The 25,635-nt window shown below is 35.3% G+C and overlaps 5 protein-coding genes and 1 non-coding gene across 6 annotated transcripts; 1 reads left to right on the forward strand and 5 right to left on the reverse strand.

The window, feature by feature from the left end:
* Positions 1-356: 356 nt before the first annotated feature.
* Positions 357-4,768, reverse strand: Tsp_05117 (hypothetical protein). Its single transcript, XM_003369660.1, has 10 exons — positions 4,720-4,768; positions 4,005-4,060; positions 3,825-3,917; positions 3,729-3,779; positions 3,553-3,575; positions 1,996-2,105; positions 1,550-1,965; positions 1,315-1,403; positions 737-799; positions 357-492 (listed from the first exon to the last, which is right to left on the reverse strand). Exons 1-10 carry the CDS (start codon positions 4,766-4,768, stop codon positions 357-359), a joined length of 1,086 nt encoding a protein of 361 aa, XP_003369708.1.
* Positions 4,769-5,451: 683 nt separating this feature from the next.
* On the reverse strand, positions 5,452-7,467 carry Tsp_05118 (ribosome maturation protein SBDS). Its single transcript, XM_003369661.1, has 6 exons — positions 7,438-7,467; positions 6,526-6,665; positions 6,221-6,350; positions 5,917-6,117; positions 5,671-5,841; positions 5,452-5,592 (listed from the first exon to the last, which is right to left on the reverse strand). Exons 1-6 carry the CDS (start codon positions 7,465-7,467, stop codon positions 5,452-5,454), a joined length of 813 nt encoding a protein of 270 aa, XP_003369709.1.
* A 1,096-nt stretch (positions 7,468-8,563) lies between these two features.
* Positions 8,564-12,564, forward strand: Tsp_05119 (hypothetical protein). The gene is made up of 6 exons (XM_003369662.1): positions 8,564-8,750; positions 8,924-9,048; positions 9,198-9,616; positions 10,119-10,428; positions 11,239-11,884; positions 12,020-12,564. Exons 1-6 carry the CDS (start codon positions 8,564-8,566, stop codon positions 12,562-12,564), a joined length of 2,232 nt encoding a protein of 743 aa, XP_003369710.1.
* Positions 12,565-13,780: 1,216 nt separating this feature from the next.
* On the reverse strand, positions 13,781-20,035 carry Tsp_05120 (putative CAP-Gly domain protein). Its single transcript, XM_003369663.1, has 12 exons — positions 19,909-20,035; positions 17,737-17,939; positions 17,568-17,661; positions 17,156-17,354; positions 16,825-17,092; positions 16,414-16,512; positions 16,105-16,250; positions 15,854-16,025; positions 15,519-15,659; positions 14,800-14,992; positions 14,605-14,735; positions 13,781-13,939 (listed from the first exon to the last, which is right to left on the reverse strand). Exons 1-12 carry the CDS (start codon positions 20,033-20,035, stop codon positions 13,781-13,783), a joined length of 1,932 nt encoding a protein of 643 aa, XP_003369711.1.
* A 1,232-nt stretch (positions 20,036-21,267) lies between these two features.
* On the reverse strand, positions 21,268-21,339 carry Tsp_05121. The gene has a single exon. It is a non-coding gene; the product is annotated as a tRNA-Gly (tRNA).
* An 887-nt stretch (positions 21,340-22,226) lies between these two features.
* Positions 22,227-25,566, reverse strand: Tsp_05122 (elongation factor G). Its single transcript, XM_003369664.1, has 4 exons — positions 25,452-25,566; positions 25,220-25,420; positions 23,309-24,526; positions 22,227-23,251 (listed from the first exon to the last, which is right to left on the reverse strand). The coding sequence occupies exons 1-4, from the start codon at positions 25,564-25,566 to the stop codon at positions 22,227-22,229; spliced, it is 2,559 nt and encodes an 852-aa protein (XP_003369712.1).
* Between the last annotated feature and the right edge of the window lie 69 nt (positions 25,567-25,635).

Consider the following 25,635-nt stretch of genomic DNA (forward strand, 5'->3'; position numbering starts at 1 on the left):
GAAAAAAGGGAAAAATAAGCACAAAATCACATGCTTGAGAGGGTTTTTTGCCTGTTGAAACAACTGTATCTACTACCACTTCTCCTTCTCCTTCTTTTTTAAAATAGATAAATAAAAGTTGAAAAAAAAACAGTTGTAAGCAATTTGATTGGTCGAAGTTGGAAAAAGTTCAAAATGAGGAAAAGAAGAACGTTGCTTTTTCAAAGATGCAAAGCAAAAGTCAAACAAAAACCTAAGCTGAGCTAAGCCAAGCTGAGAATGAAGCTAAAAGCTAGCGGAAATATTATTACTGTTGTGATCAATTTTTGACGACGACAACAACCACAATCGAACAACGATCGTGAATTATGTGTGAATCATCGATCGAACCAAACCGACCGGCAATAACGGTGCACAAAGATCGTCTGTCTACTCACAGCTGTTTGTTGTTTGGAATGGAACACTTTCAACCAATCAAAAGCAACCACAACAACAATATATAAAACTTTATAACTGAAATTTGCATATCAATGCAGTGAAATGTAGATGTATAATTCACTTGGTTGATTTTGTAGTTACGGATTACAGTTACAGAAACAAAAATTATCAAAAAAAAACAATTCTTTAAACGAAACATAACAAACAACAATAGTCAAAATTATAATAAATAAAATGTATGCAACTGAAGATGTTCAAATAAATAAAACAAAATTGCAAATTAACAGTAAGCAATATCGACTAGCCGACATAAATGAACAGTGTGATTAATGAAAAGACAACAACAACAACAAAAACTTCATCCATTCCAATCAGCATCAATCTGAAGATTTCAATAAAACTAAATCAAAATCGCCTACTACGTGCAATTAAATCAGCTAATCAATCATCTGCCATTACAACATTATCAAAATAAAAAACGATTATTAATGTTTTAACGAATTCTTATTTCACACACACACATATAAGATATCTATCAATCAAAGATGAAAAAATTAAATGTTAGCTTTAGGCTTATTTTGCATTAAAATATATCAGACAAAAAAAACCAAAAAACAGCATAAAACACGCTGCAATTAAATTTTCAGTTAAACGAGACTGAAAAGAAAATCCGGAAAACGAACAACAATAAAGACCTCCTTCTTATGCATCAAATTAAAGAAAAATAATAAGACACATTAATCATTATTTTTCTTTTTTACTTGTTTAATTAACGGTTTTTTTAAATTCATTTCATGACTTTTAACGCATTGAAAAGCGAGTGAAAAGAAAACATTCAACTGACTAAGCGTGCGAAAAGAACGACCATAATAATAATAATAATAATAATAATAGTACTGTTCTTCGGTTGATTGATTTTCCAAAAATATTTTTCCTTTCACACACTGCTTGCCTTCCCCGTTTGCAAATCTCAAATTTACATATACCTCTATGTATATATATATATATGCATGAAAATGGGAAAATTTAAAAATAAAAACAAGATCAATTTTAAAAATTTCACTCCAACCAACAATTAATCATTGAGATTGCATTGAAATTGAATGCAGAGAAAAATAATGGACAATCATACCATCAAGTTTTGCTTATCGAAACTGCTGCTTCCACGTAACCAATCCACCAGAATTGACGACGTGCTGGACGAGGGTGGAGGCGGCAAACAATCTTTGGTCGACATCAGCATCTGACTGAGACGTGTGGCCAGCATTTGAATGTCATTCCGAAAATCAGCGTTGCTGGTCAGATGGATGTGAGCCCCTTTGGAGAGCAGCTCTTTTTCATTTATTTCGCTTCCAATTTCACTGAATTGTTCTGGTGAATTTTTGTCAACAATTGCCAGCAGGCGATGAGCATCCTCATCATCATCATCAGCATCGTCATTGTTGGGCGTTGTACCTGCGGTCATTTCTGAACTCCAAGCTGATGAGGAGGTTCTGTTCGACGACCTGGACGACGACTCTGATGACGATGTTGACGTACAAACTTGCACTGCAAACAAATGGTAAAATTAAAATCAACCAACAAGTGGAAAGCAAACAAGATGCTGCACACCGGCTTCTTCAGCCTGGAGCACGTCAATTTCTTCCGCTGTCGCTAATGGCGCTAACATCCGGCCGGCCGTGCTTCGTCTATTGTCAAACAGTAGTAATTATTACCCAATAATTCGGAATCGAATTTAATAAGCTTTAATTACAGCATGCGAATCAGAGAATACAAATTCAGTCGTATGTAGAACAAACTTTCAAACATCAATTCAAGTGAACAGAATAAATTCACTTTCACAAACAAATGAATATGAAATTCAAATTATCATTTTAAGAATATTAATAAAAACAAAAAACAAAAATTCTCAACAAATAATACTTTTCATTTATTATTATTCGTTAATAGGAAAATACAATGCGGAAAATGTGCACAACAAGCAAACAAAAACGCCTCCTGTAAAATAAAGAACCTGCCAACAAGTGACAGAAAATGTAAAAAATCTGGCCACTTCAAGTATTGAAATCAAACTAGAATTTTATTATCCTAATTTAAATTGCCAACAATTACGAAATGAATATTTCATTCCCACAACCACATACAACTCGTTTACAGTCACTCAATACAATTTACATCAGCATTACATCATTCTCATCTAATTAAAAAAGTTATTCATATTACAATATAACAATAATAATTATTATTATTATCCTGTCAATATTCTAAATTCTGTTAAAAAGAAAAATACAAATTCGGAACATCTGATTTAAAAAATCATTATTTAATTATCATCATCTAATTGCATTCTGCAGTATTACGTAACTCCAAAAGTAAATAGCCCTCTCCTTTTATAAACATGTAACAAATTATTTACAAATTTATTTCATTCAAATTCAGATTGAATTTGAAAAAATATTAAAGCACTTAAAAAAATACTGATAAACTTACATTTTAAATCAATATCCAATCATACATTTCAAAAGTAGAAAATTTAAACTAAATTCAATTTAAAGTATTCAAAGCTGAGCAACAGACAATAAGAAATATGATCGCATACTGTTCCAAAAAAATTCAAATTTTCAAATTCAAAATATTGTAAAATATATATTTATAAAGCAAACATTTAAATAAATGCTACATTCATTTTATTATTTTACATTTTCCACAATACTTAAACTTTTGCACAAAGTATTCATTTCGTAAAATATTCATTTTCCTTCAATTATTGAAACTTCTCTTCAAAAATGTATTTTTTGCATAAATCTCGTTTTAATCTATTTATAATAGATATTTTTATCAAATATTTAGCATATGAATCTTCAAACAAATAAATACAAAAACATAAATTACTGCATTGTAAGAGAAACTATCAGTTACCACTGTGACAATAATAAATAGAACTCGTTAAATAAAGAAAAATCTTCAACTTGAACAACCCTGAGATTTAAAAGGTCATTTTGTAAAAAATGTACTCCTTTGCGTCCTAATTAAGCAAACCCAGAAATATTTACGCCTTACTGTACATAAAAATACTTTTAAAAATAAAAAATCATTGAAATAATTATATGATAACTTTTATTTAAAATCCTATACTCAGCATTATAGGGCATTGCAATCTGAAGTAAAAAACTGAAATGCATAATAATTTTTATAACTTTTACACTGATTGTATTCACGTATAACTAATCAACTTTAACACTTTTCGTAAAATTTTCTAATATCAAAGATAATTTTCAGAGCACTTTGTTTCAAACAAGTGAACTAATTACCAAGAATTGTAGAACGCCTGATTCTTGATGGAAAAAGAAAATCAATTTCGCCTTTACAAAACAAATTTAATAATTAATATTGATTACTTATCAAACTGTTTTATCATATAAATCATCATTTTTACAGGAATCTTGGGAATTTGAAGAATCAGTTAAAAATATAAAAGTACAAAAAATATTAAAGCAAAACTTAAATATAAAAAAATAAATAAAATCTGAAACATCCACTTACATTAAGGTATTAGGTAAATAATTCTGTTGAGTTTCAATTCACACCAAGGTACATGAAATGCAGTGTCGAATTTCAAACAGTAATTTCTTTAAGAGTAAAACTAAAATAACCAAAATACAAAATCAATTTAATTATATATTCTGTGCGTCCTAAGAAATTTATTTTCACTCATAATTTACATATGTATGAAAAATAAATACACATAATATTATATAGACAATTGATTTAATACATACCTATAAATTCAGAAATGCGATCAATATTATTTTACAAAAACCCATACTGTACTGTAAATCTCAACTGAACAGTAATTGATAATCAAGTTAAAATTATAATTGGAAATAATTAAACAATTAATTAATTATATTATAAATTTGAAAATTTTTTAATAAAAATAAATTACTTTAATATTGAATGAATAATCATTTGCTTAAATTGAAATATTTATTGGCTTTGTTTTCGGAAATTTTGCTATCATGCAAAGTTACATATTGTGTAAAATATATATATTCAAAAATTGCAAAAATACTTCAAAATTTTTAAGTGTTACTTAAATTTGCATCAAAATTTCAATCAGCACACTGTCATTAGCGAAATTTAAAACTGTGATGCAAGCATTTTATTTAAATGTCTTATTCTTGATTGGTCGAAAGAATTTCTTCATTGACAAAAATAGATTGCCATTATGGATTCATAAATAATTTTCAGCGTATTTATGAATATAATTTAAAACACAAAAATGCATTTTCATTATTCTACCGCTTACGTGTCTTTCCTGTCCAGCTAGAGCTCGACGGTCTCCATCCATTGCAACGGCAAAAACATTGCTTAAAAGTTTTCCCATGCAACACCGTTTACGTGTGATTTTAGCATCAGGCTAGTTAGGTGCGAAAACTTATCTATCGTAATAAATGAAAATATTACATCCCATGTTTAGTATTGTAACAACAGCTCTAATATTTTGCAAACAATATCTTTTGGTTGCGCATCTCAGTGATCCCAAAATGTACACTGTGGGACATTCAGTTTTAGTGTATTCATACGTATTATTTTCATTTTCTAATCCTTATATCTGATAAACAACTAAAAGAGAATTATTATATAATAATATATTTCTATATACATTCCTAATATTTCTCGCAAAGTTGAATTTCATTTACTTAAAATTGAGATATTTTTTTTTAATTTTTGTTCTTTTCACTTATTTTCACCTTTATTCAAACAAACAAATTTTAACAGCAATGTTAAACAAAGTTCATCAATAATGAACAACTGACTTATAATATTAGGGCAAGACTAATTCAAGAAGAAAACGATTTACAACTTCATACTACATGAGATAAACATTTATTTACATTAATTATTAATTAAAAAGTCATTCTCTCAATTTTTAAAATTGAAATAGCATGACAAGATAAGCAAATATAATTTATTCATTTATGAATTTTTTATAGTAAAAATGATTAAAAATACAAAAATGTTTTCAATCGATCAATCCGTTTCCACTTGAGTTATATCTATTTTCTCTTCTACAATTTGTCTAACAGTGATCACGTCTACCACTCCTCTTGCTGTAGGACTTCTGACTAGACTGTCAATTTGTCGAAAGTAACTCGGTTCCACAATGACAACCTCCAGTTGGAAAATAAAAATAAACAATCAATAAGAATATTATATGTTGTGTAAAATGTTATAAGCATGTAAATTTACCGCCAAAAGATCACCATTTTCTTCCCATCGTTCCAATTCAAACGAATCAACCCATTCATTCAGCTTCTCTTTGGCAGCTTTTGCAAGTTCAGCTGGACATTCAACACGCAGCACCATTTTCGCTCTGTCTATGGGCATATGCTGCTTCAGCCTCGGAATAATATCCAATGCCTTTTTAAAATTAATAAATATACAAGGCAAATAAAGGACGGGGGGAGAGAAAGAGGAACTGTATAACAAAAATACCTGCTGTTTTGAGGATTTCCTAGGTCGGACGGAGAAATGAATTTCATGCAAAGCAGTTTCAATCATGACTTGTGAATAGGGACGTTTCGACTTAATATCTACGCACATTCCTGCTATTATGTTAGCAATTTCTTTAAATGATGATTCATAATAAAGTTTGCGTTCTTTTTCAGAAATCTGCAACTCTCCTTTTTCCAAAATCTAACACAAACATTTTTGATAATGACTGCAGAAAAATTACAAAGAATTCTAATTAACAATACTGTAAACAAATTAAACAAAATTCCACTTTCATTTTTATTACCACTTTGCAAATTTCAGTTTGATTATCCGTCGCAAAAGCATTAAGTAAATCTTCCTTCTTTGCCAATTCGCCTTTCGATACATTTGTAAAAATGTGGTGAGTTTGCAATACTTCATCGATATCTCTTTCTCTGAAAAACGATATTCTACGAATATGAAGGACATTTCAAAAAATTACTTTCATACCTTCCTTTTCATTAACTAATAATTAATTAAGTGTAATTTTATTACTTAAAGTGTCTCATGTAAATAACACTTACAAACACATAGCATAAAATGCTGATGTAAAATTAAAAATAAAATTACATTTTGCTTCTCCAGTTAAGAACTTTGTTTTTGTAGCATGCTATTTCAAAGCGTTTGCCTGCTTTCTTCATGCGAACAACAGCAACATTGGTGTGTCGCATTTGATTTGTCGGAGTGAATATTTTGCTCATATTGATGCACTGTATATAAAATATAATGTAATGTAATACAAAAAAGTAATAATAATATTAATCTAACATTCAGCATTTTAAACTTATAAAAAAACCCATATTAAATCACTTAATTACGCTAACAAATGAGCTGCAATAATCGAATTTAGAAAATATGAAGCTAGCACAACTATACAGAACAGAATAAACTTTTTATGCTAATCATTTATATTAAATAGATTTTCATTTCAAAAATGATATCTAAATTTAAAAAAATATTAAAAAAATAATCTAAACAAAATGCTAGCAAAAAGCATACTGTGCATAAGGGAACCTGCATATGCGTTCAGTAGTTCAAAATATTCAGAATGAACTTTTCATTAATTCAAAATTCTTTCAATGATAAGAAGGACAGTATGAGAAATGAAGACGAAGCTCTAACACACAGTGTAAACACAATTCAACGATATATAATAGAGCATTAAAAAAGGGAAGTTACAGAACTTCCTCAATTTCACATTATAGCGACGTGCAAAACAGAAATTTCAATTTTAATACACATTTAAAACTTTCAAAGTTAAATTTATAAACTATTTAAAAAAATGCAAAAAGACATTCACAATATAACTTACGTTTAGAAATAAAAATTCCAGCTATTAAATACCTATTGCCAATATGAAAAAGTAATTTCACAGTTACAGGATAATAGATAATAAAGTTTTATACTTGTTTACAGTAATAAAAAATAAAAAATTGGATAAAAAAATAAAATTTATCAAAACAGATGACCTAATTATAAAACCTTTCTTTCAGACTTTATCTCCTTCAACATTTAGCTTTAATAACAGAGACATTTAACCGACAAGTTCAAACTGCAAAACCGGAATATTTATAGAAATAACATGAAAAAAAATTATAGAAATGGCTTCAAAAAAATCCTGCCACATTTCACGTCCACAGAATTTCGCTGGATAATCAGTGAAATTTAGTATTTAGCAAGACGCAGGCTTTAACAGGTGTAGCGGACGCGGACTGATCTAACAACTGTATTTGTCCAAACGACGAGGTGGAAGAACGATAAAGCTACCGTAAACATATACATACTTGAAGATCGGGAAAAGATTACGGTGGCGTTGTTGGTAGCTATTGAACGTATGTGGTTGTTGGTTGCGAACTTTTACAGTGGTGGATCGGTGGCGGTCTTTTTTTGGACTTGTTAATAAATACTGTACTCTTTATCTGTCTTGTGAATGCGAGAATTTTATCGTGAAAGCTTGAACTGGGAAGAAAGAGGAGCAGAGCCGACGGAAGCCAAACGGAGGATATGACCGCGCGGAGGAACCCGCCGGTCGACACCAGCCCGTCGTCGCCTAGCGACAACTGTGTTAATAGCCCGGTTGGGGTGACGAACGACCCCGCCCGAGAGAGCGGCTCGTTACATTGGTGGCCTGCCCGGGAAATGCCGCTGAGGGGAGTCGCAACCGCCTGTTACGGTCCACCCCAGCCTTTTTTCCGGACATGGATCCGACTGAGTAGCTGGACACGGTAGAAGACTTCTTCTATGTGTTCGGTGTGCTACCCCCACACCAAGCCGCCAGCGCCTGCCTATTTATGACTGAGGCGGCCCGACGTGAGCCCTTCCCGGCTGGATCGACACGGGACAACTTCTGGGATGAGCTTAAGCGCCGCATGCTGGATACCTACGGCCAGAGTGAGTCTCCGATTCGACTGGAAATGCGCTCCAGCGGTCTGCGGCAGCAAAAGAATCACCTATCCGAGATTTCTCATGAGAAGTGGCCGAAGTGGGACGCAGGGCCGGAAAGTCAGAGATCGAACTGGTTAGCCGTTTTATCCTCGGCCTTGCGTCCCAGAAACTCCACCGAGAGTTCTGCCTGCGGGAGCCGGCGACCCTCGCAAAGGCACACCAGATGGCGGAAAGTGTAACCGAGATCGAGGAAGGCCGGCGGAAAATAATTGACGATGCTGCCTCAGGGAACGGCGGCCTGGCCAAAGTTATGGAAGCTCTGGCCCGACGGTTGGACAAGCTGGAGGCGACACGAGAAAGGCCGTCCCGCTTGCAACTCGCACGGAGGACAATGGAATGCTTTCAGTGCGGTGGTCTAGGCCACATTTGACGGGACTGTCCCGAACTACGTGCCCGAACCCGGTCGTCGGGTGCTCAGAGCAGCGGAACTAGGGACCGCCGTCTCCTGGCGATGACGGAACTCCAAGCAAGACAATCACCGTCGCTCACGGGTAAGGAAAATTGGAAATTAAGGAAATTATAGTTCTGCCAGATCCTGATGTTTCTGAACCAGAAACACTTTCTGGGGATGAATTAGACCATACATCTCTGCAATCATACAGTTCAAGTGATGAGGAAGTTATTGATGAAGATGATGCTTCCGCCAATGTGAGAAGAAAATCGTACATCTGGCGGCGACGACCCTTCAACCCTGAATTATCAACATTTATTGGTAAATAATTGCTGTTATTATTTTGAATTGAAATTAGACCATAAAACTTTTCAGAACTCGATGAGCATATATCACCAGCTCTTAGGCCTATCGAACACCAGAGCTTCTGTCTCGTATTACATTTGAGACGAACTGTAAAGCAAATCAGTGCTTGCATTCCACCTTAGCGGCAACTGAAGCAGAGATAGAAGTTTTTACGGGAATGTTGTTTGTGATGGGCATTACTAAAATGCCACGGTATCGCATGTATTCGGCGAACCAGACGCGTGTTGACGCCGTAGCAAACTGCATGAGTCGCAATAGATTTGAAACCCTACTGCGATTTCTTTATTTCAATGATGACGATGAGGTTATCATGGACAGAAACTACCCCATGTACGATCGATTCTACAAAGTCCGTCCGCTTTTAGAAAACATCCGTAAGACCTGTTTAGAAGAAACACCAGGAGAACTGCAAAGCGTTGATGAACACATAATACCATTCAAGGGCCGCTGTAAAATGAAGTACTACAACCCCAAGAAGCCATACAAATAGGGATTGAAACTGTTCGCCAGGTGTGGAAAAAATGGCTTTGTGCATGACTTTTGGTTATGTGACCGAATGGCGCCAAAAGTGGAAAATCCTGTTGGCTATTTTGGAATGAATGTTGTCATGAAGGTGTGTGAAAAGTTGCCGAAACACAAGGGATACAAAGTTTTTTTACGATAATTATTTTGCTCTTTCCTTGAACTTCACGAAGCTCTCCTGAAAGACGGGATCCACTCCGTTTCAACTATTAGATCTAAGAGACTTCGCGGCTGCCCGCTGATTCCATTGAATGCACTGAAAGAAGAGGCAGAGGTTCCATGGACTTTCGTCGTACCAACGACAATAAGCTTTGCGTTGTTAAGTGGTTTGACAACCGGGAAGTAATTTTGGCATCAACGTACAAGTGCGTGGATCCGGTGGAGCCAGTCAGACGTTGGAATAAAAGGCAACGTCAATTTATTGACGTTCCTGGTCCAGCAATCGTCAGAGAATACAACCAGTTCATGGAAGGTGTGGATTTGACAGGTATGTTGATCTCATTGTACAGAATCGACCACAAGTGCCGAAAATGGTACAGACGAGTATTTTTTGGGCAATCCACGTGTCACTGACTAACAGCTGGTTGAAATATAAAGATGATTGCACTAAGAATGGATCAGCGACGAGAAATGTCATGGACTTGATGGAATTCATGTTATCTGTTAGTGACAGTCTAATGAAATTCGAGAAAACGTATGTGACGCGCAAGCGCGGACGGCGGCCATCGGAACCTACGGCTGAAGAAGAAGTGGGTCCATCTAGATTCATTAGACGAACGATACAGCCAGAGCATAATACATGTACGGATCAGACTGGCCATTGGCCAGAAATGATGACAACTAAAAAGCGCTGCCGCGTTTGTCAAAGAACATGTCAAATGCGTTGCATGAAATGTGACATACATCTGTGTATTGTTAACGGACGAAACTGTTTTTTATTTATCATTAAGAACAATGATTTACAAAATGCCCATTCATTTATATAATAAAGTGCTATCAAATAGAAGTACATATGAATGTGAATATGCGCGCGATAACATGCAAAAAGATTGCGTTGTCATGAAACACCTATCTCGTTAATCGTCAAAAATACATCCTATAACTTATCAAACATGGCAAAAAAGCCACATGACTCATTTTAAAGGTGGAACTAATGTATTCAGGTCAAAAATCAATAATTAACTTTTCATATCAAAAAAATATTTTTACCGTAATTTTCTCAATGCTTTTAAGCAACATTGAAAAAACAGCAAAAAAATTAGTCCTGAGACTTCAAACTTAAAATGTATTTTGACAAAACAAAACAAGAAAAGCAATAATTGTATCCTCTGAAATAATTTGGGCATGAAAGGGTTAACTGAATAAAGTTATACGCAACACTTAGGTACGAACTTCTTCGATCAGTTCGTCAAGGTGATCGACTGGCAAGCTCGGGATATGACCATGACGGGCGGCTCTAGGGTCAGGATTGTCCGCGAACCTGCCCAAGCCGCACGCCCCAGCATCGGATGCGCCCGGATGCACTGAGTCCTTAGAAAGTACCACTTGATGGACTGGAGGGGAGAGACCCGAGACGGACAACGGTGATCTGGGAGCGTGCGAATGCGCTCTGGTTGACGGAGCGGAGTGTTCTGCACGGAGTAAGCGGGCCCTACGCAGCCATCTCCGGAGGTACAAGAAAGCCATCTCGTACGGTGAGACTGGCCTCGGGCGAACGCGCCTTGTTCAGCACCGCATTGAGACCGAAAGGGCCACCCAGATTTCGACCGCCCTTTCCTGCTGGATGTGGGTGCCAGCGAGGACGCCATTGGGGCCGTGCTATCGCAGCAAGGGGAGCAGAGCCCGCCGGTGGTAATCGCGTACGCCAGCCGCTCGCTCGCCTGGGCGGAGAGGGGTTACTGCGCGACGAGGAGGGAGGTGCTAGCTTTCTTTTGGGTTATCCACCACTTCTGACTGCATCTGTACGGCAAGAAGTCCATAGTCCGGACAGACCACAACTCCTTGAGGTGGCTGATGAACTTCCGCAAATCAGAGGGGCAGGTTGCCCGCTGGTTGAAACGTCTGGCGTAGTTCGATTTCAGTGTAGTCCATCGACCGAGGTGCGCACGGCAGCTACGGCACTGGTGAATGGCATTTTTTGCCGCTACGGAGCACCGGAGACGCTACACTCAGATCAGGGTCGGAACTTCGAGTCCGAGCTCGTGAGTGAGGTGTGCCAGATGTTCAGGGTGACCAAAACCCGGACCACAGTCTACCACCCGCAGTCCGATGACTTGGTGGAGCGGATGAACCGCAACCTGCTAGACCTTATCGCGAAGGCATCCATCGATCACCCCTAAGATTGGGATGCCCACCTAGACCGAGTCCTTCTCGCCTATCGGTCCGGCGTTCACCGCAAAACGGGTGCCACCCCTATCCGAATCGTGTTCGGCAGAGAGCTGCGGCTACTGGTTAACCTGGTGTACGGCCTCCCGAGGAACGTACCAGAAGGGTCGGTAGGAGAGTATACACAGCGGTTGCGGCAGGACCTGGAGCAGCTCTACGAGGCGGTACGGAGGAGGGCAGATCGAGAGCTGCGGCGCCAGCAGTTCTGGAGACACCGGGAAGCCCATGGACCTGTGTACAAACCGGGCGATTGGGTTTGGAAGCAAGTCCGAACGAAGACCAAACTGGAGGCTTACTGGGACGATTCGTACGAAGTCCAGAAGAAGCTGGACTGGAACACGTACTGGGTGGAGAAGACAACGGTTGGTGGTACACTTCGACCGCCTGAAACCATATCACGACCGGCAGCAGAACGCCGAGATGTGGGGAGTAGAGCGCAAAAGGAGGAGCACGCGCCGACCAACGTAGTTGCGAGATTTCATATGCCACGTGGACGGTGAGCAGGGGAAATGAAGGGCTCCACATGAAGGTGGAAGTGGTGTAGCGGACGCGGACTGCTCTAACAACTGTATTGGTCCAGACGACGAATTGGAAGAAAGATAAAGCTACCGTAAGCGGTATATACTTGAAGATCAAAGGAGGATTACGGTAGTGCGTTGGTTGGAGCGATCGTGTGTGGTTGTTGGTCCTGGAAGCTTGCTGTGACAGATCGGTGACAGTCCTTGTTCAGAGTTGTTAATAAACACTGTGCTCTTTACCTGTCTTTTGAATGCGACAATGTTACCTGGAAAGCGCGAACCCGTTTGGCTTCTGAGAGCTCTGCTAATATTCAATATTGATATTTCTGTTCGCGCGGAGAAACCCGTCGGTCGACACCGGCCCGTCGTCGCCTAGCGATGACTGTGCTAATAGCCCGGTTGGGATGACGAACGAGCCTGCCCCAGGGAGCGGCTCGTTACACAGGCTTCCAATAATACTATTTAGCGAAATAAATTAAAATAAAAATGCTGCTGAATTACAGTTATATTTAATTTAATGCGATAGTAGTAAGTAACACATCAGAATAACCTTAACAAAGACAGAGAAATGCATACACAAACATGTACGTATGAGTGTGAAAAATTATGTACAAATTAGGTGAAGTAATTAATGAATTTGATGGAATCATACATACATAACGAAATAATCAAAGAAAAGTTTAGCAAACAATGTGTAAAGTGCACTTTTTCTGGCATCTGCATAACATCAAATTATGTAAGTAGTCACGACTCTTTTACGGTTGAACAACTTTCCGCTAGATGACCAAACACTAAAAATAAAGCATTCTCATTTTACCGTAAAGCACCCAACAAAAAATGAACACAAAAAATTTTCCTTTTATAAAAAAATTATTAAATTCATTTAACACTATATTTAAATAAAGAACCTGAATAAATACAATTGGATAGACGACAAAAAAAACAACCTACTTTCGCATCGTTCACAATATGGTCTTAGAGCAAGGGGATCGCCACCATAATTGCTGTGATTCATCAACTCTTGTTTATAAAGTTCGCACTCTTCTGTATCATGAGCATCAAAAATCTCACAAACATCACAAAATTTTCGCAGCTGTCGCAAAGCTGAAACATCTGATTGACTGAAAAATGAAAAAAATCAAATTAATAAATTTATTCAATAATATCGAACAAGTGATATCGGTTTTGAAAACAAAAGTTACGGATCAATGAAATTCTCTTGCAAAGTGTTGCTGCAATTCAACCCAGGATGATTCGTGAATCGGTCAATTTCTACCTTCTGGTTTGCAATTATGGATTCGAGAAATTCTATAACTTTTGACTGTTGAACAGTATCGAGCCCATCGCATTCCGTTTGCTAAAAAAATAAACAGATGAAATATATCTACAAAGCTGTGTAACATTAAGCGAACACACCGCCGATCAGTTGTATAAAAAGCACCATAATTACAACAAATAATAAATGAATATCACGTAGTGTAAGTAATCAAATTATTTATACATTGAAAAAATAATCAAACCAATCGGAAATACTTTCATGCAACATGCGACAAGTGACTAGCTGAGCAAATGCAAAATACAATTCCACATAATAATTCTTCAGTGAGTACAATGACTTTCCCTAGAGTATGGACAAGCTCGAATACAATAAATTGCAAAGCAAATTCAATATTTATTATTGAAAATCTAATCACAGATAACATACGTTATTATCATCAAAATGAGAAAAGTTTCTGTGACTGGTCAGCTGAATAAGCTTGCCATATTGCTGTTCATTTACCAAACTACGCTTTATTTTGATGTCAGTTATAATTGTATTCATTTGCCGTCAACCTGAATATTGCTAACAAGTTCAGTAAGCAATTATTAAAAGGAGAAAAACACACACACTTACTACATATATGTATGTAATAAGCGGTAACAATGAGAAATACAAGAAAGAATAAAATAAAATTTTCAAAAGAAAACCGATTATGAAGCTCGATAATTATAATAACTTCCGGGTAAAAATAACTAATTTACCGTATCTTTCGATGAAGACAGTGACTGTTTATTAGCTTGACGCAGAGAAATCACTTCATTACGTAAAAAATTCAATTCAGCGTCAACTTTACAACAATAATCCACCTTCTCCGAAAGATCAAGTTTTAATGCTAAAAATGAAAAATGAACAATTTGAAAATGGGGGAAAAAGCTTTCAAATATGAATCATTTAACCATCAATTTCCTTTTGCCTGCTTTCCAGAAGAGGATTCATTTTCTGAATTTGTTGCTGCAATTGCAAAATTTGATTCCGACGTTCCAAATCCAAATTGGAAAAGGAATTTTTTTCGCTGTTTAATTTCTCTTCAAGCACTGCCAATTTCATATTCGCTTCTAGCAAAGCTTTGCTACTCTCGTCTTCTTCACTCTGAATAAATAACATAATCTTCGTTCATTATGATTAAAAAAATTTTTTTTCTTCAAAAATCAAAGTCACAATACTTTCTTATTTTCATGTGATTCAATTGTTTCATTCAATTTTATCTTCGAGAATGCTGTACACAACTCCATGTCTAAGAAAAAACCTTTTGCCCCTTATTCATATCGCCAGTAAGATGACAATACAAGTATTACCGAATGAAGTAGACGAATCTTTTCTCTATAAAATGGAATACAACGAAATAATCCAATACAATCCGCTACATGTACATAAATGACAACTTACATCTACAGATACTGCATTGCTTTCAGATAAGACTTTCTGTTTCAACATAGAATTTTCTAATTCTAAAAAAGTAGACAAAAAAAAAGAATAAAACTAAACAAAAGAGTTATGTGAACAGAAAAAATTGTCAAAACCTTTCAATTTTTCAGCATATGTGGAAGCATTTTCTTTCTAAATTGAATAAGATGAATGAAAGAATTCTTCAATTACCTTTAATTATTTAATTCACCTCTTTTTGTGCTATTTCTTTCGCCTGAATCAACTCTTGCTTCGCTTGATCAAGCATATGATGAAGATTAGCGTTGTTCTTTTGTACATTATCGAAATTTTCCATTAAAATTTTACATTTTTCTTCAAGCTTGGAATTATTCTTAAAGAAAAGAATTTAAAAATATTAGCAAGTAATGGGTATGTATGTTTATGTATCACTTCTTTAATATCATTGATCTCAGCATTACTGTTCAGAGTTCGCAAATCACAAAGTTCCTTTTTCAACTGATCATGCTACAAAATCAAACAGTCGACAAAATGCAGTTTAAAAATAAGCGACCACATTCAATTTACCTCCGCTGACAATATTTTCATTTCCTCTTGTAGATTTTTGTACTTTTCCATTGTCATTAATTCTTGGCTTTCTGTTTTATTTCTTTCTTCTTCTAAAGCTGAAAGTCTCAATTTTAAATCATTTTTCAAGCACATTTCTTCTTCCATTCGAAATTCCAAATCATCCGCTTTTCTAAACAATACAAATGAGCAGAATTTACAAAAATACAGTAGAATACAAAATTTGCATTGCAAATCATAAACAAACATACTGTTTCTCTGTTTCGCACATTTCTCGCCAATGTTTGCATTCTTTTTCGCTAGTTTCCAAAGCAGTTTGCAAGAAATCAATTTTAATACGAAAATCATCCGCAGTACGTTTCTCTTCTTCTCTGAGATTTTCAACTTCATTCTTAGTCTGCAAAAATAACCCACTGATTATCAAAAATCTGCTCAATTTTTTGAACATCATTCAAACTGTCATAGTCAAATAAAATAACATTTAAAAAGAAATTTTATTTCATCAAATTTTCATTTTACTAATTGTATTGATAATTTATTAAAAAGATCAAATCACAAACCTGCTCCAATGTTTTCAACAATTGTGCGAGTTCACTTCTGTCAGCATCTCTTTCCTGAATCAACTGTTCCACGTGCTGTTCTTTTTCTTTCAAAGCATTCTTAATAATTATAATCAACAAGCATACAATAAAGTTCAATAAACTGATTCAATAAATTAATTAATTAGCTTACGTGAAGAGCAGTCACTGTAGGTGTGCTAGAAGAAGAATTTGGACTCAACGAATCAGATTTAAGACGACGTAAATCATTCTAAATGAACACTACTACTATTACACTAAGAACAATTGAAACAATTACAACTTCTTCATTGAAAAAAAATAAATTCATTCCATTGAAAAAACTACATAATATAAATAGTGATAAAAAATTTAAGATGAAAATATTAAAAATTTTAAGATTGTATTCAATACTTTCAATGGCGTGTTGCACGAGGTGGACAAAGCGTTGACACCGAGTCTTATCCGACGTGATGCAGAACTGTGAATGGATGACAAACTGGTAAGTGATTCTTGACTTCCCATTAAACTTTGATTGCGTCGAGTTCGTACAATTGACGCAACGTTGTGTCGTACAATTGGAGTTTTCTTCCCCGTTTCAGTGTCAAAATTTGGAAATGTTTCCAAAACCACTTTATGTGCAGGAGCAAATAACCCGTACAACGGCTTGCAAGTGAAATACCTAAAATCGAAACAAACTTATATAAGGAAATGTATCCCAATTTTTTTAAAATAAACATTAAACCTTTTTCTATGAACAGAACCATCATTTTTCCCATACGGCTGATCCAACTCGATTCCAGCCCAAATTCCTTCAGCAAAATCAGTTGGACCCAAGAAACGCAATACACCACGTCGGCATCCGCCGGCAGACACGCGATCACCGACCCGTAAATTATGATCCTCTTCTGCTGCTGTCGAAGCCGACTCTTGTTGGGATTCATCTAAAATTTTTATTTTTCATCAACAATATTTTTATTTACCTAATCAAAAATCAACAACAACAACAATCATCGTCACAATATATGATGCAGCATGCTAATGAAAAGTTAACAATATAAAAAAATTACTGATTTAAAAAAAATAAATAAATATTTTTGGCATTCAACGTTTAAAAATCAAATCTGAATCTAGTTTAGCAAAAATGTCTGAATCACCATGAAATGCTGAAGCGGCGTCCGGTTGTTGAATTACTACTGGCTGTTTGCTTAGTTTAGATAGTCTGCAGAATAACCCATAATTTGGAGCACACTAAATTTATTCAAACACATTTTCTTGATATAATTGCTCAACGTCGACATATTTGTCGTCTTTCTATTATTATACCTGAAAATACATAACACCCGCAACTGATCCGTTATTTTTCCCAACTGGCTCATCCAGAACAACACCAGCCCATTCACCGGGTGCAAATCTTGTATCGCCAACAAATGCAATCCTGCCAGGTACTGTACCACCAACGTAACACCTATCACCCACTAGCCACTTGCTTGCAACGCAAGATGAAACACTCAACAGTGATTCTTTGCCTGTAAACCAAAACAATTTTAAACATTTGCAATCACAAAAATCCAACAAATACTATTTATGCGTGTTAACAACTTTGCATTTGCATATCTAGGTATAGCAGACTTCTTCAGAGGCTTCTTGGAGTCTTCTTTCTCCATGACTGCTTTCGAACAACTAAATTACGAAAATTAATATTTTCGTAATTAGCAAAAAAAAGCAATTAATATATTGTTTTCCTAATGCATGATAAATAGAAAATAAATTATTTATTTATTTACTGCGCTAAATTTAAAATGAAATCACGTCAAAATGTGCATAAATCAGTTTCATTAGGTCAGTGTAATTTTCCGCACCATCTACCTTCATCTGCACACTTCGGCTATACTGGACATCACGTAAGACATATCAAAAATAATTTCAAAAACTCCCTACCAACAACACAAACACAAGTTTACCAATTAAACTATATGAAGGTATAATTAATATTTGCCTGCTGTTTCTGTTCAGATACTTTTGCACCCTATTACGATGCCTGTAAAGCCCGCAGGGTATTTTATATCAGCAATTGCTACATTAAATGAGTTTAATTACTAATGCAATTATTAAAAGGGACTAAAATTTTACCTCAATGAAAAATTTTATCACGTACGAATATAAACTTATTTTTCAAAAAATATTCAAAAATCATACATGCAAAATTTTCATATAAAGGAAACAAAGTGAAAAAGAATTCTCGTCTAATAAATGGAACAAAAAATAATACCAAATTCTTTCTGACATTTCAGTAAAGTAAGTCATTACTAGCTATTTATATTATGCAATATATGTCAGTTCCGGTTTTATAAAATCAAGCTCAACCACATAAACCATTTTATGGCATTCAATATTTAACAACAATATAACTGTACGACAGAAATAAATGGTATATGATGAGAAGCACAATTTTGAAATTAATAAAAAGAAAAATCAACTTTCAGTTCAAAAAAATAGCAGAAAAACATGAAAAAACACGTTTTTTATATTAAATACTTGTAGTGTTCTACACATTTGTAAAAATTAATTTCTCTACATAAACTGTGCTAATTAACATTTTAATAAAAACTGTAAAATAATTTACGGTGTTTCTTTCTGTTGCCCAAATTATATCCAGTGCCATTACTCATTGCTAACAGCATACCACAATGTAAAATAATAACTCATTAAATATAAAATTTAGATGCAAAAATGAACGAAAACTAATGCAACTGAACAAAAAATTTTTAAGTTTCATATTGTTAAAATTTAAACCAATTTTCAAGACCAATAATACAATTCTTTACATATGAATAAAATTTACAAACAAGTATCGAATTATCAAAAATGTTAGCATACAATTTCTTTTCAATTCTTCATTAAATATGAGAGCTTTCAAAACATCAGAAATTGTAGAAAAACCAAATCTGATAAAATTATCGATGCCTCTGCTAATAAAAAATCATCTCCCTAAGAAAAATTTAACATTTGCAACACAACTTCTTCATTTTAATCAATCTGCAGTAAGTTTATTGTGCCTATTTCAATATAGCATTGCCTATTAAATAATACGCAAATTTATGCAAAAATTAAGGCAACAAACAAGTTAACATTATTAAAAGTTTAAAAATTAACTAAAAATAATTGCAATACCTAAGATAAAATGAACTATAAATTTATAAAAGCAAAAAAATTTTCATTCACATGCATACATACTGCAGAAAATGTAATTTCTCTAAAATATAAAGTGTAATAAAAGTGAAACATACACGCAATGTAACAGTTGCTAAGTCAGTTCTTACGAATTGATATTAAATGCACTAATTAAATTTAGCTGTAGTTTGAAATCTGACAAAGCATTAAAAAATAATGGAGATAATGTTGGGAATATAAGGCAAAATTAAAAAATTTTATTTCTCAAGAATTCAGCAATTCATTTGGAAAAAATGCATTTCACAAAAACATGAAAATACTTACAATTTTTATGGGGATTAAAGCGACGAATAATAAAACGATAAATCACACTCGGATGGAAGATTACATTGCGCAATGGACGTAGTAAAATGACAAACAGATTTGCAAAATAATACAGTAAACAAACCATACTGTAATTAAGTAGGATGCATAATATTAGAATGGTATGTATGGAATTCGAAGTTTTATTTACGTAGTACAATGCTTGTTCGTAAAAAGATTATTATACTTATGTACGCAATAACGAATTTTATATTAGTGTAACAACTTTCTTTAAATGCTATTAAGAGTTTAAATTCATTTCAAGAAGTATAGAATATTATTATTTAATAATATTAACAAATGAAAGAATTTTGTAATTATTTAAAATAAAATGCATTTAATTTTTTAATATTAAGTTACTGACTACTTCAACGTAGTGGAGCTTTTACATAAATAAGTAATTAAAAAATTATGTCCTCAGAACAACAAGCCAGTTTAACCAGTTCCACAAGCAGTTGAGTTTGTTATTTCAAAATTGATTTATAATATTACATCTATTTTGATTTGTTTAGTTCAGAACTAAATATTGAACTTTAAATTCGTATTTATTATGCTTTACTGTTTTTTTACTTTATTTTTACACTATGGATATAAATATTTATCTGCAGAATTTTAATTTAGCACTTATTTGGCAACTTAAATAACATTACTTTCCAAACTTTCAGTTTTTACACTCGACTACAAATTGAAACTTGACAAGAGCAAACAATATGTGTAAATTTAAATATTAAATGAAAACAAAAAATATCGTAGCTGCTGCAACAGCACGCCTATGCAGTAAGTTGTATAGGCGGTTCGTTCAGAGTTGTTTATTTTGACATAGTCGAAAGGGGTTCAGCGTTACTGATGACGCAATAAGCTAATCTGAAGAATTCTTTTGCTGGGCACATCTCACGGCTTAATGAAATGGCAGAATGATGGCAGTTGCCTAAGCACGCAACAGTCGAAGAATAAAGAGGCGACTGGGATTGGCGCTCAGCTAAGAACCTTATAACCAACTGTCCCTCACAATTTAAATTCGTTTTTATCAATATTTTCATCTTATATGAATTCTTACCTCTCTTACCAATCAAAACATACATACGTTATATGTTCAATTAGGCGCTGTTTTCTGGTGAGTGAATAAAAAAAGCATTCTTTTTGTAACTACCAGCAAGTGAAGAAAGTAACAAAATTTGGTTGCTATTGCAAAACCGCTTTGTCATTTCCCCAAATATAAGTAGATTCCTAAAGTTATGACGCAAACAGAAAAAGCGCGTGAAACAAGGCCCATTCATAAAGTCATTCATTAGTATCTATAAAATTTGGTTGAAAAACGGTTGCGTGGACCGGGAGTCGAACCCGGATCGATTGCTTGGAAGGCAACCATGCTAACCGCTACACCATCCACGCTCTGTCATTAAACTGCCAATCATTTTTTAATTAATAAATTATTAGCATAACTTTGTAATAAAAGCACTAAATAATACTTTCTTATTTCAAAAACATTTACAAAATTGTTACATTTATAAACAAGAACTAAACAATTTATTAGAGTCATTTATTAGAGTTTATTAGAGTAACCATATCGCATTTATTAGAGTAACCATAGATCTTCTTACATATTACAAGTATCTTACAAGTCGCTTTTATTATATTTAACCAACGAGCAACAACAGTATAAAGCTGATTGATTTAATATATGAAAGGGCAGTTTTGCTCATTTATGTCCAAGTTTGTTGTTTTGAGCTGCTCTTCTGAAGTATTTTTCTTTTCTTGACATAATTATTAATAGGCTATTTTTTTGGCGTATATAATTCAAGATTCCATAATGCGTATTGTTGTCGGATGGCGCAATATTTGATGTCTCATTGGCCAAAAATCTTTAAAACATTCACATTTCAAAAGTTATGCATTAAATTTATGCAAAAAATGAAAAACACTGTAGCTTATAATTTAGTTAAATTAAAAATTTGAAAACTGAACTCGATGTCACGACTGTAGGCCGACGACCAACTAGTCCTGAAATATCTAAGGCCGATGCAACAAATATACGATGATCTGGCAAGCGATGCCTCCACCGGCTTAGATACTGCAACGTGAGAGAGAACATGTCGGGCACATAATGCACAGCAACCGCGCCCGGAGACTTCTACGCCATCCGGCAACACGGCAGGAACCGCGGTTCGCTGCCAAACAGACAAATTAAATGCACGTAACTATTATTCAATGCATACTTTCCAAATGTTCAGAAAAAACAATATTTATAAAAAATTTATTTTGAAAACTGTAAAACAAATTTACAAATTCATACCGGTCAATCGACGAAGCACAATGTCACTCTGATCACGTGTCATTGGTTCATAAGCAACACCGATCATGTGAAACTGTCCCATACCTGAAGTCAATGTTCGAAGGCATGTGGCGTAACCTTGCAACTCTTGCAAAGGTACTTTCGCGTGTATGCATTTCACACCGTTTTCAACATCTAAATTCAAATCCAACACTTTAGCCCGACGATGATTCAAATCTCTCAATACATCATGTCCAAAATTGGATGGGATGGAAATTTTCAATTCTGATACCGGCTCTAGTAGAATTGAATTAGCTCCAGCCATAGCTTCCAATAAGCACTGACTAGTGCAGGCAGCAATAGCTGCTACGGGTACACCGCGGTCCACTTCCAACTTCTGCACAACAATATCTACATCCACAACGAGCGAATTGAGAAGTGGACCATGTGAACAAGCATTAAAACAGCCATCGATGACTGAATTTAATATAAACTGTGGATAGCAATCTTCAAGTGCCTTTTCTCCTTGTTCATGAATCCATCGAACTTTCTTAAGCGGTCCGGCACCTGGTGCAGGTTCGACCTTCAATTCCACTGCTACTGACCGATCCGTCGATCCAACAAAATGATGAATGCGTTTGGCACATGTCATCGGCACTGTCACCGTTTCACGATAGTTTACCTGAAGTGGACCCAAGAACACATCCAAACCATAGTCACGCTTCAGACGATCCTTGATAATTTCAACATGAAGCTCACCCATAGCTTCCAATATAGTCTGCTGTGAATCAGAATCAATCCTTGTGCGAATACTTGGATCTTCACGAGCTAGTTTTGTCAATGCCAAATCAAGCTTATTTTGCTCACTAACAGCACTGGGTTCCACTGTACAATAAAATACAGGTTCAGGAACATCAATTCCAGCCAAAATGGGATGCTGATCATCTCTCCTTTCCAAACTGTCAACATTCTGCGCTTCAAATAACTTTTTAGCGTGTTCTGCAGTATGATGGCTGTCAACAATAGTATCACCTGTTAAATTGAATATTTTTACAAGGAAATTTCAATCAACAATCCTTTCATACTCACCAATTATGGTAGATTTCAAACCGGGCAATACAACAATCTGCCCTTGCGATGCAAATTCTGCCTCGTGCATCACATCTCCGTGAGGTATAAAAATTTTGGTGACTGATTCAATACAATTTCGATTGATGTTAAACACTTTGGAATTTTTCGACAAACTGCCCCCATACAAGCGAATATATGTCAATGGTCCCAAATAATGATCATGAACAATTTTGAAAGCTATACAACACAGTCGACCATTGTAAAATTGCAAAACTGCAGGTATACAATCCAAAGGACTTGGCAAATACTGACAAATTGCGTTAAGCAATGGCTGAATGCCCCGATTGCGAAATGAACTGCCGCAAAGTACCGGAATGACACGTCGCCGGATGGTTGCTTGACGGAGACTTCTTTCCACATCAGCGCTGTTCAACGATGGCTCCTTGTCAGAAAGCAACATTTCAGCAAAGTGATCATCCAAATCGGCTAATTTTGATAATAAATTTTCCCTGTGCTTCAATTCGAAAGAATTTAATTCCTCTAAACAGCATGCTTTCTCATCGTAACGCAAACCATTTTCTTCAGGCCAATAATAATGCATCATTCGCACCAAATCGGTCACGCCTGTCAAATGACCAGACAAATCGAATACAGGTGTGTTGATCAACAACGGTTCAACTTTCATTAATTTTCTTATAGAATCCAAGCAAAATTGCAAATTTGCATTGCTTTTGTCCAATTTGTTGATGTAAACCATCGATGGTATTTGAAATTTTTCCGCTTGGTGCCATACGGTTAGTGTCTGCGCTTCCACGCCTTCTGAGCCATCCAAAATTACCAACGCCCCGTCGACCACACGCAACGAACGTTCCACTTCCAAAGTGAAATCAACATGACCTGGCGTGTCTATCAAATTAAGCCGATAGAATGCCCAGTAAATGCTGACTATCGCCGAAGCGATTGTAATGCCACGTTCCCTTTCCTGAACCATATAATCAGTTGTTGTAGTACCCGCATCAACCAAGCCGGGTTCGGAAATATTTCCTGACATGTAAAGCATTCTTTCGGTGGTTGTCGTTTTTCCGGCGTCAATATGAGCCACCAGTCCAATATTGCGTATTTTGGATATATCCAAATTTCGATCACATGCGTCATTATCCAAATACACCTTTGGTCGCTTGACTTTATGATGAACAGAAACAGGCAACTTCGTGTGCATCAATCGGCGCAAAACCACTGTAGATAATGTTATTTTAATCATTTCAAAAGCAGAAAAGAAACATGAAATGTTCACCACAAAAGAAAAACTGACATGGATTTCTGCTTGAAAATACTAAAACAATTAATAAAAACAATTTGCAAATAAAAGTCCATCTTAACTGCTACAACATCTCATGTCGTTTCTTTAAAATTTCTATTTCAAATTATTATCATAATATCAAATGCAAAATGATGTAATGAAATGAAAAATTGATACACACTATCATATAATTAAAAAACAAAACGTAATAACATAAAATATACAGTATAAGGATACAGTATTTTAAAATGATGTTAAAATAATGTATTAATTATTGACGGTAAACATAAAACTTCAAATTAAAAATTTGTCTAGTGATGAAAAATTTTTTCAAGTAAAATAGCTTTGAACAAAACTTCTGTAAGAAATTATATTATTTTAGTACAAGTATTAATTGTAAAAAAAATATTTGATAGAACTTGAAGATCTTGTTTTGCAGTTGAGTATATCGTATTACAGTGATAAGCTCATACACTCTATTCGTGATTATTTACATTTGATCTCGATTGGCCACCATGTTAGGTTTAACTCACAGACCCAGAACGCTCTGTAGAGGACGCAGGTCGACGTCTAACACCTGTACTTGTCTAGACGACGAAATAGAAGAAGAAGAAGAATAATAAAGCTACCGTAAACAGATTGATACTTGAAGATTGGAAAAGGATTACGGTAGTACGGTTGTTGGCAGTGAGCTGCAAGTGTAGTTATTAGTTCTGGAAATTTGCGGTGTCGGATCGGTGGCGGTCCTTGTTCGTATTTGTTAATAAACACTGTGCACTTTACCCGTCTTTTGAACGCGACAATGCTACCGGGGAAAAGGGGCAGCAGAACTGAACGGAGAATATGACCGCGCGGACGAACCCGCCGGTCGACACCGGCCCGTCTCGCCTAGATGTGACTGTGATAATAGTCCGGTCGGGTTGACCAACGAGCCAGCCCGAGAGAGCGGCTCGTTACAGCTCGAACTGCTACTCATACTGTTGTCTCTCGGTGGAAATCAACTTCTCGCTTGAGAAATAAACTTGCATATCCTGCTTTGTCGATT

The sequence above is a fragment of the Trichinella spiralis genome, assembly GCF_000181795.1.
Source record: "Trichinella spiralis strain ISS 195 chromosome Unknown Scfld1557, whole genome shotgun sequence".
NCBI lineage: Eukaryota > Metazoa > Nematoda > Enoplea > Trichinellida > Trichinellidae > Trichinella > Trichinella spiralis.

Bases quoted from the DNA above. Each gene is read 5' to 3' on its own strand.
- Tsp_05117 (XM_003369660.1), bottom strand. From the start codon at position 4,768: ATGGATGGAGACCGTCGAGCTCTAGCTGGACAGGAAAGACACGTAAGC. The intron at 800-1,314 runs GTACTATTATTA...TGAAATCTTCAG, and splicing joins AATCAATCAACCGAAGAACA to ATTGATGCTGATTGGAATGG. The intron at 493-736 runs GTTCATTTATGT...TGCAAATTTCAG, and splicing joins GTCTTTTCATTAATCACACT to TTATAAAGTTTTATATATTG.
- Tsp_05118 (XM_003369661.1), bottom strand. From the start codon at position 7,467: ATGTTGAAGGAGATAAAGTCTGAAAGAAAG. The intron at 6,666-7,437 runs GTTTTATAATTA...TTTTATATACAG, and splicing joins AGATAAAGTCTGAAAGAAAG to TGCATCAATATGAGCAAAAT. The intron at 5,593-5,670 runs GTAAATTTACAT...TTCCAACTGGAG, and splicing joins AAAATGGTGATCTTTTGGCG to GTTGTCATTGTGGAACCGAG.
- Tsp_05119 (XM_003369662.1), top strand. From the start codon at position 8,564: ATGGCGGAAAGTGTAACCGAGATCGAGGAAGGCCGGCGGAAAATAATT. The intron at 9,049-9,197 runs GTGAGAAGAAAA...ACCAGCTCTTAG, and splicing joins AAGATGATGCTTCCGCCAAT to GCCTATCGAACACCAGAGCT. The intron at 9,617-10,118 runs GTACTACAACCC...TTCCTGGTCCAG, and splicing joins AAGGGCCGCTGTAAAATGAA to CAATCGTCAGAGAATACAAC.
- Tsp_05120 (XM_003369663.1), bottom strand. From the start codon at position 20,035: ATGGTTTGTTTACTGTATTATTTTGCAAATCTGTTTGTCATTTTACTA. The intron at 17,355-17,567 runs GTGATTCAGACA...TAAAAATTTTAG, and splicing joins CGCCGCTTCAGCATTTCATG to ATGAATCCCAACAAGAGTCG. The intron at 14,993-15,518 runs GTGAATTAAATA...TTATTTATTCAG, and splicing joins AAGAAATAGCACAAAAAGAG to AGTGAAGAAGACGAGAGTAG.
- Tsp_05122 (XM_003369664.1), bottom strand. From the start codon at position 25,566: ATGAGTAGCAGTTCGAGCTGTAACGAGCCGCTCTCTCGGGCTGGCTCG. The intron at 25,421-25,451 runs GTTCGTCCGCGC...TTCTCCGTTCAG, and splicing joins GGGCCGGTGTCGACCGGCGG to TTCTGCTGCCCCTTTTCCCC. The intron at 23,252-23,308 runs GTGAGTATGAAA...TCAATTTAACAG, and splicing joins TTTGAAATCTACCATAATTG to GTGATACTATTGTTGACAGC.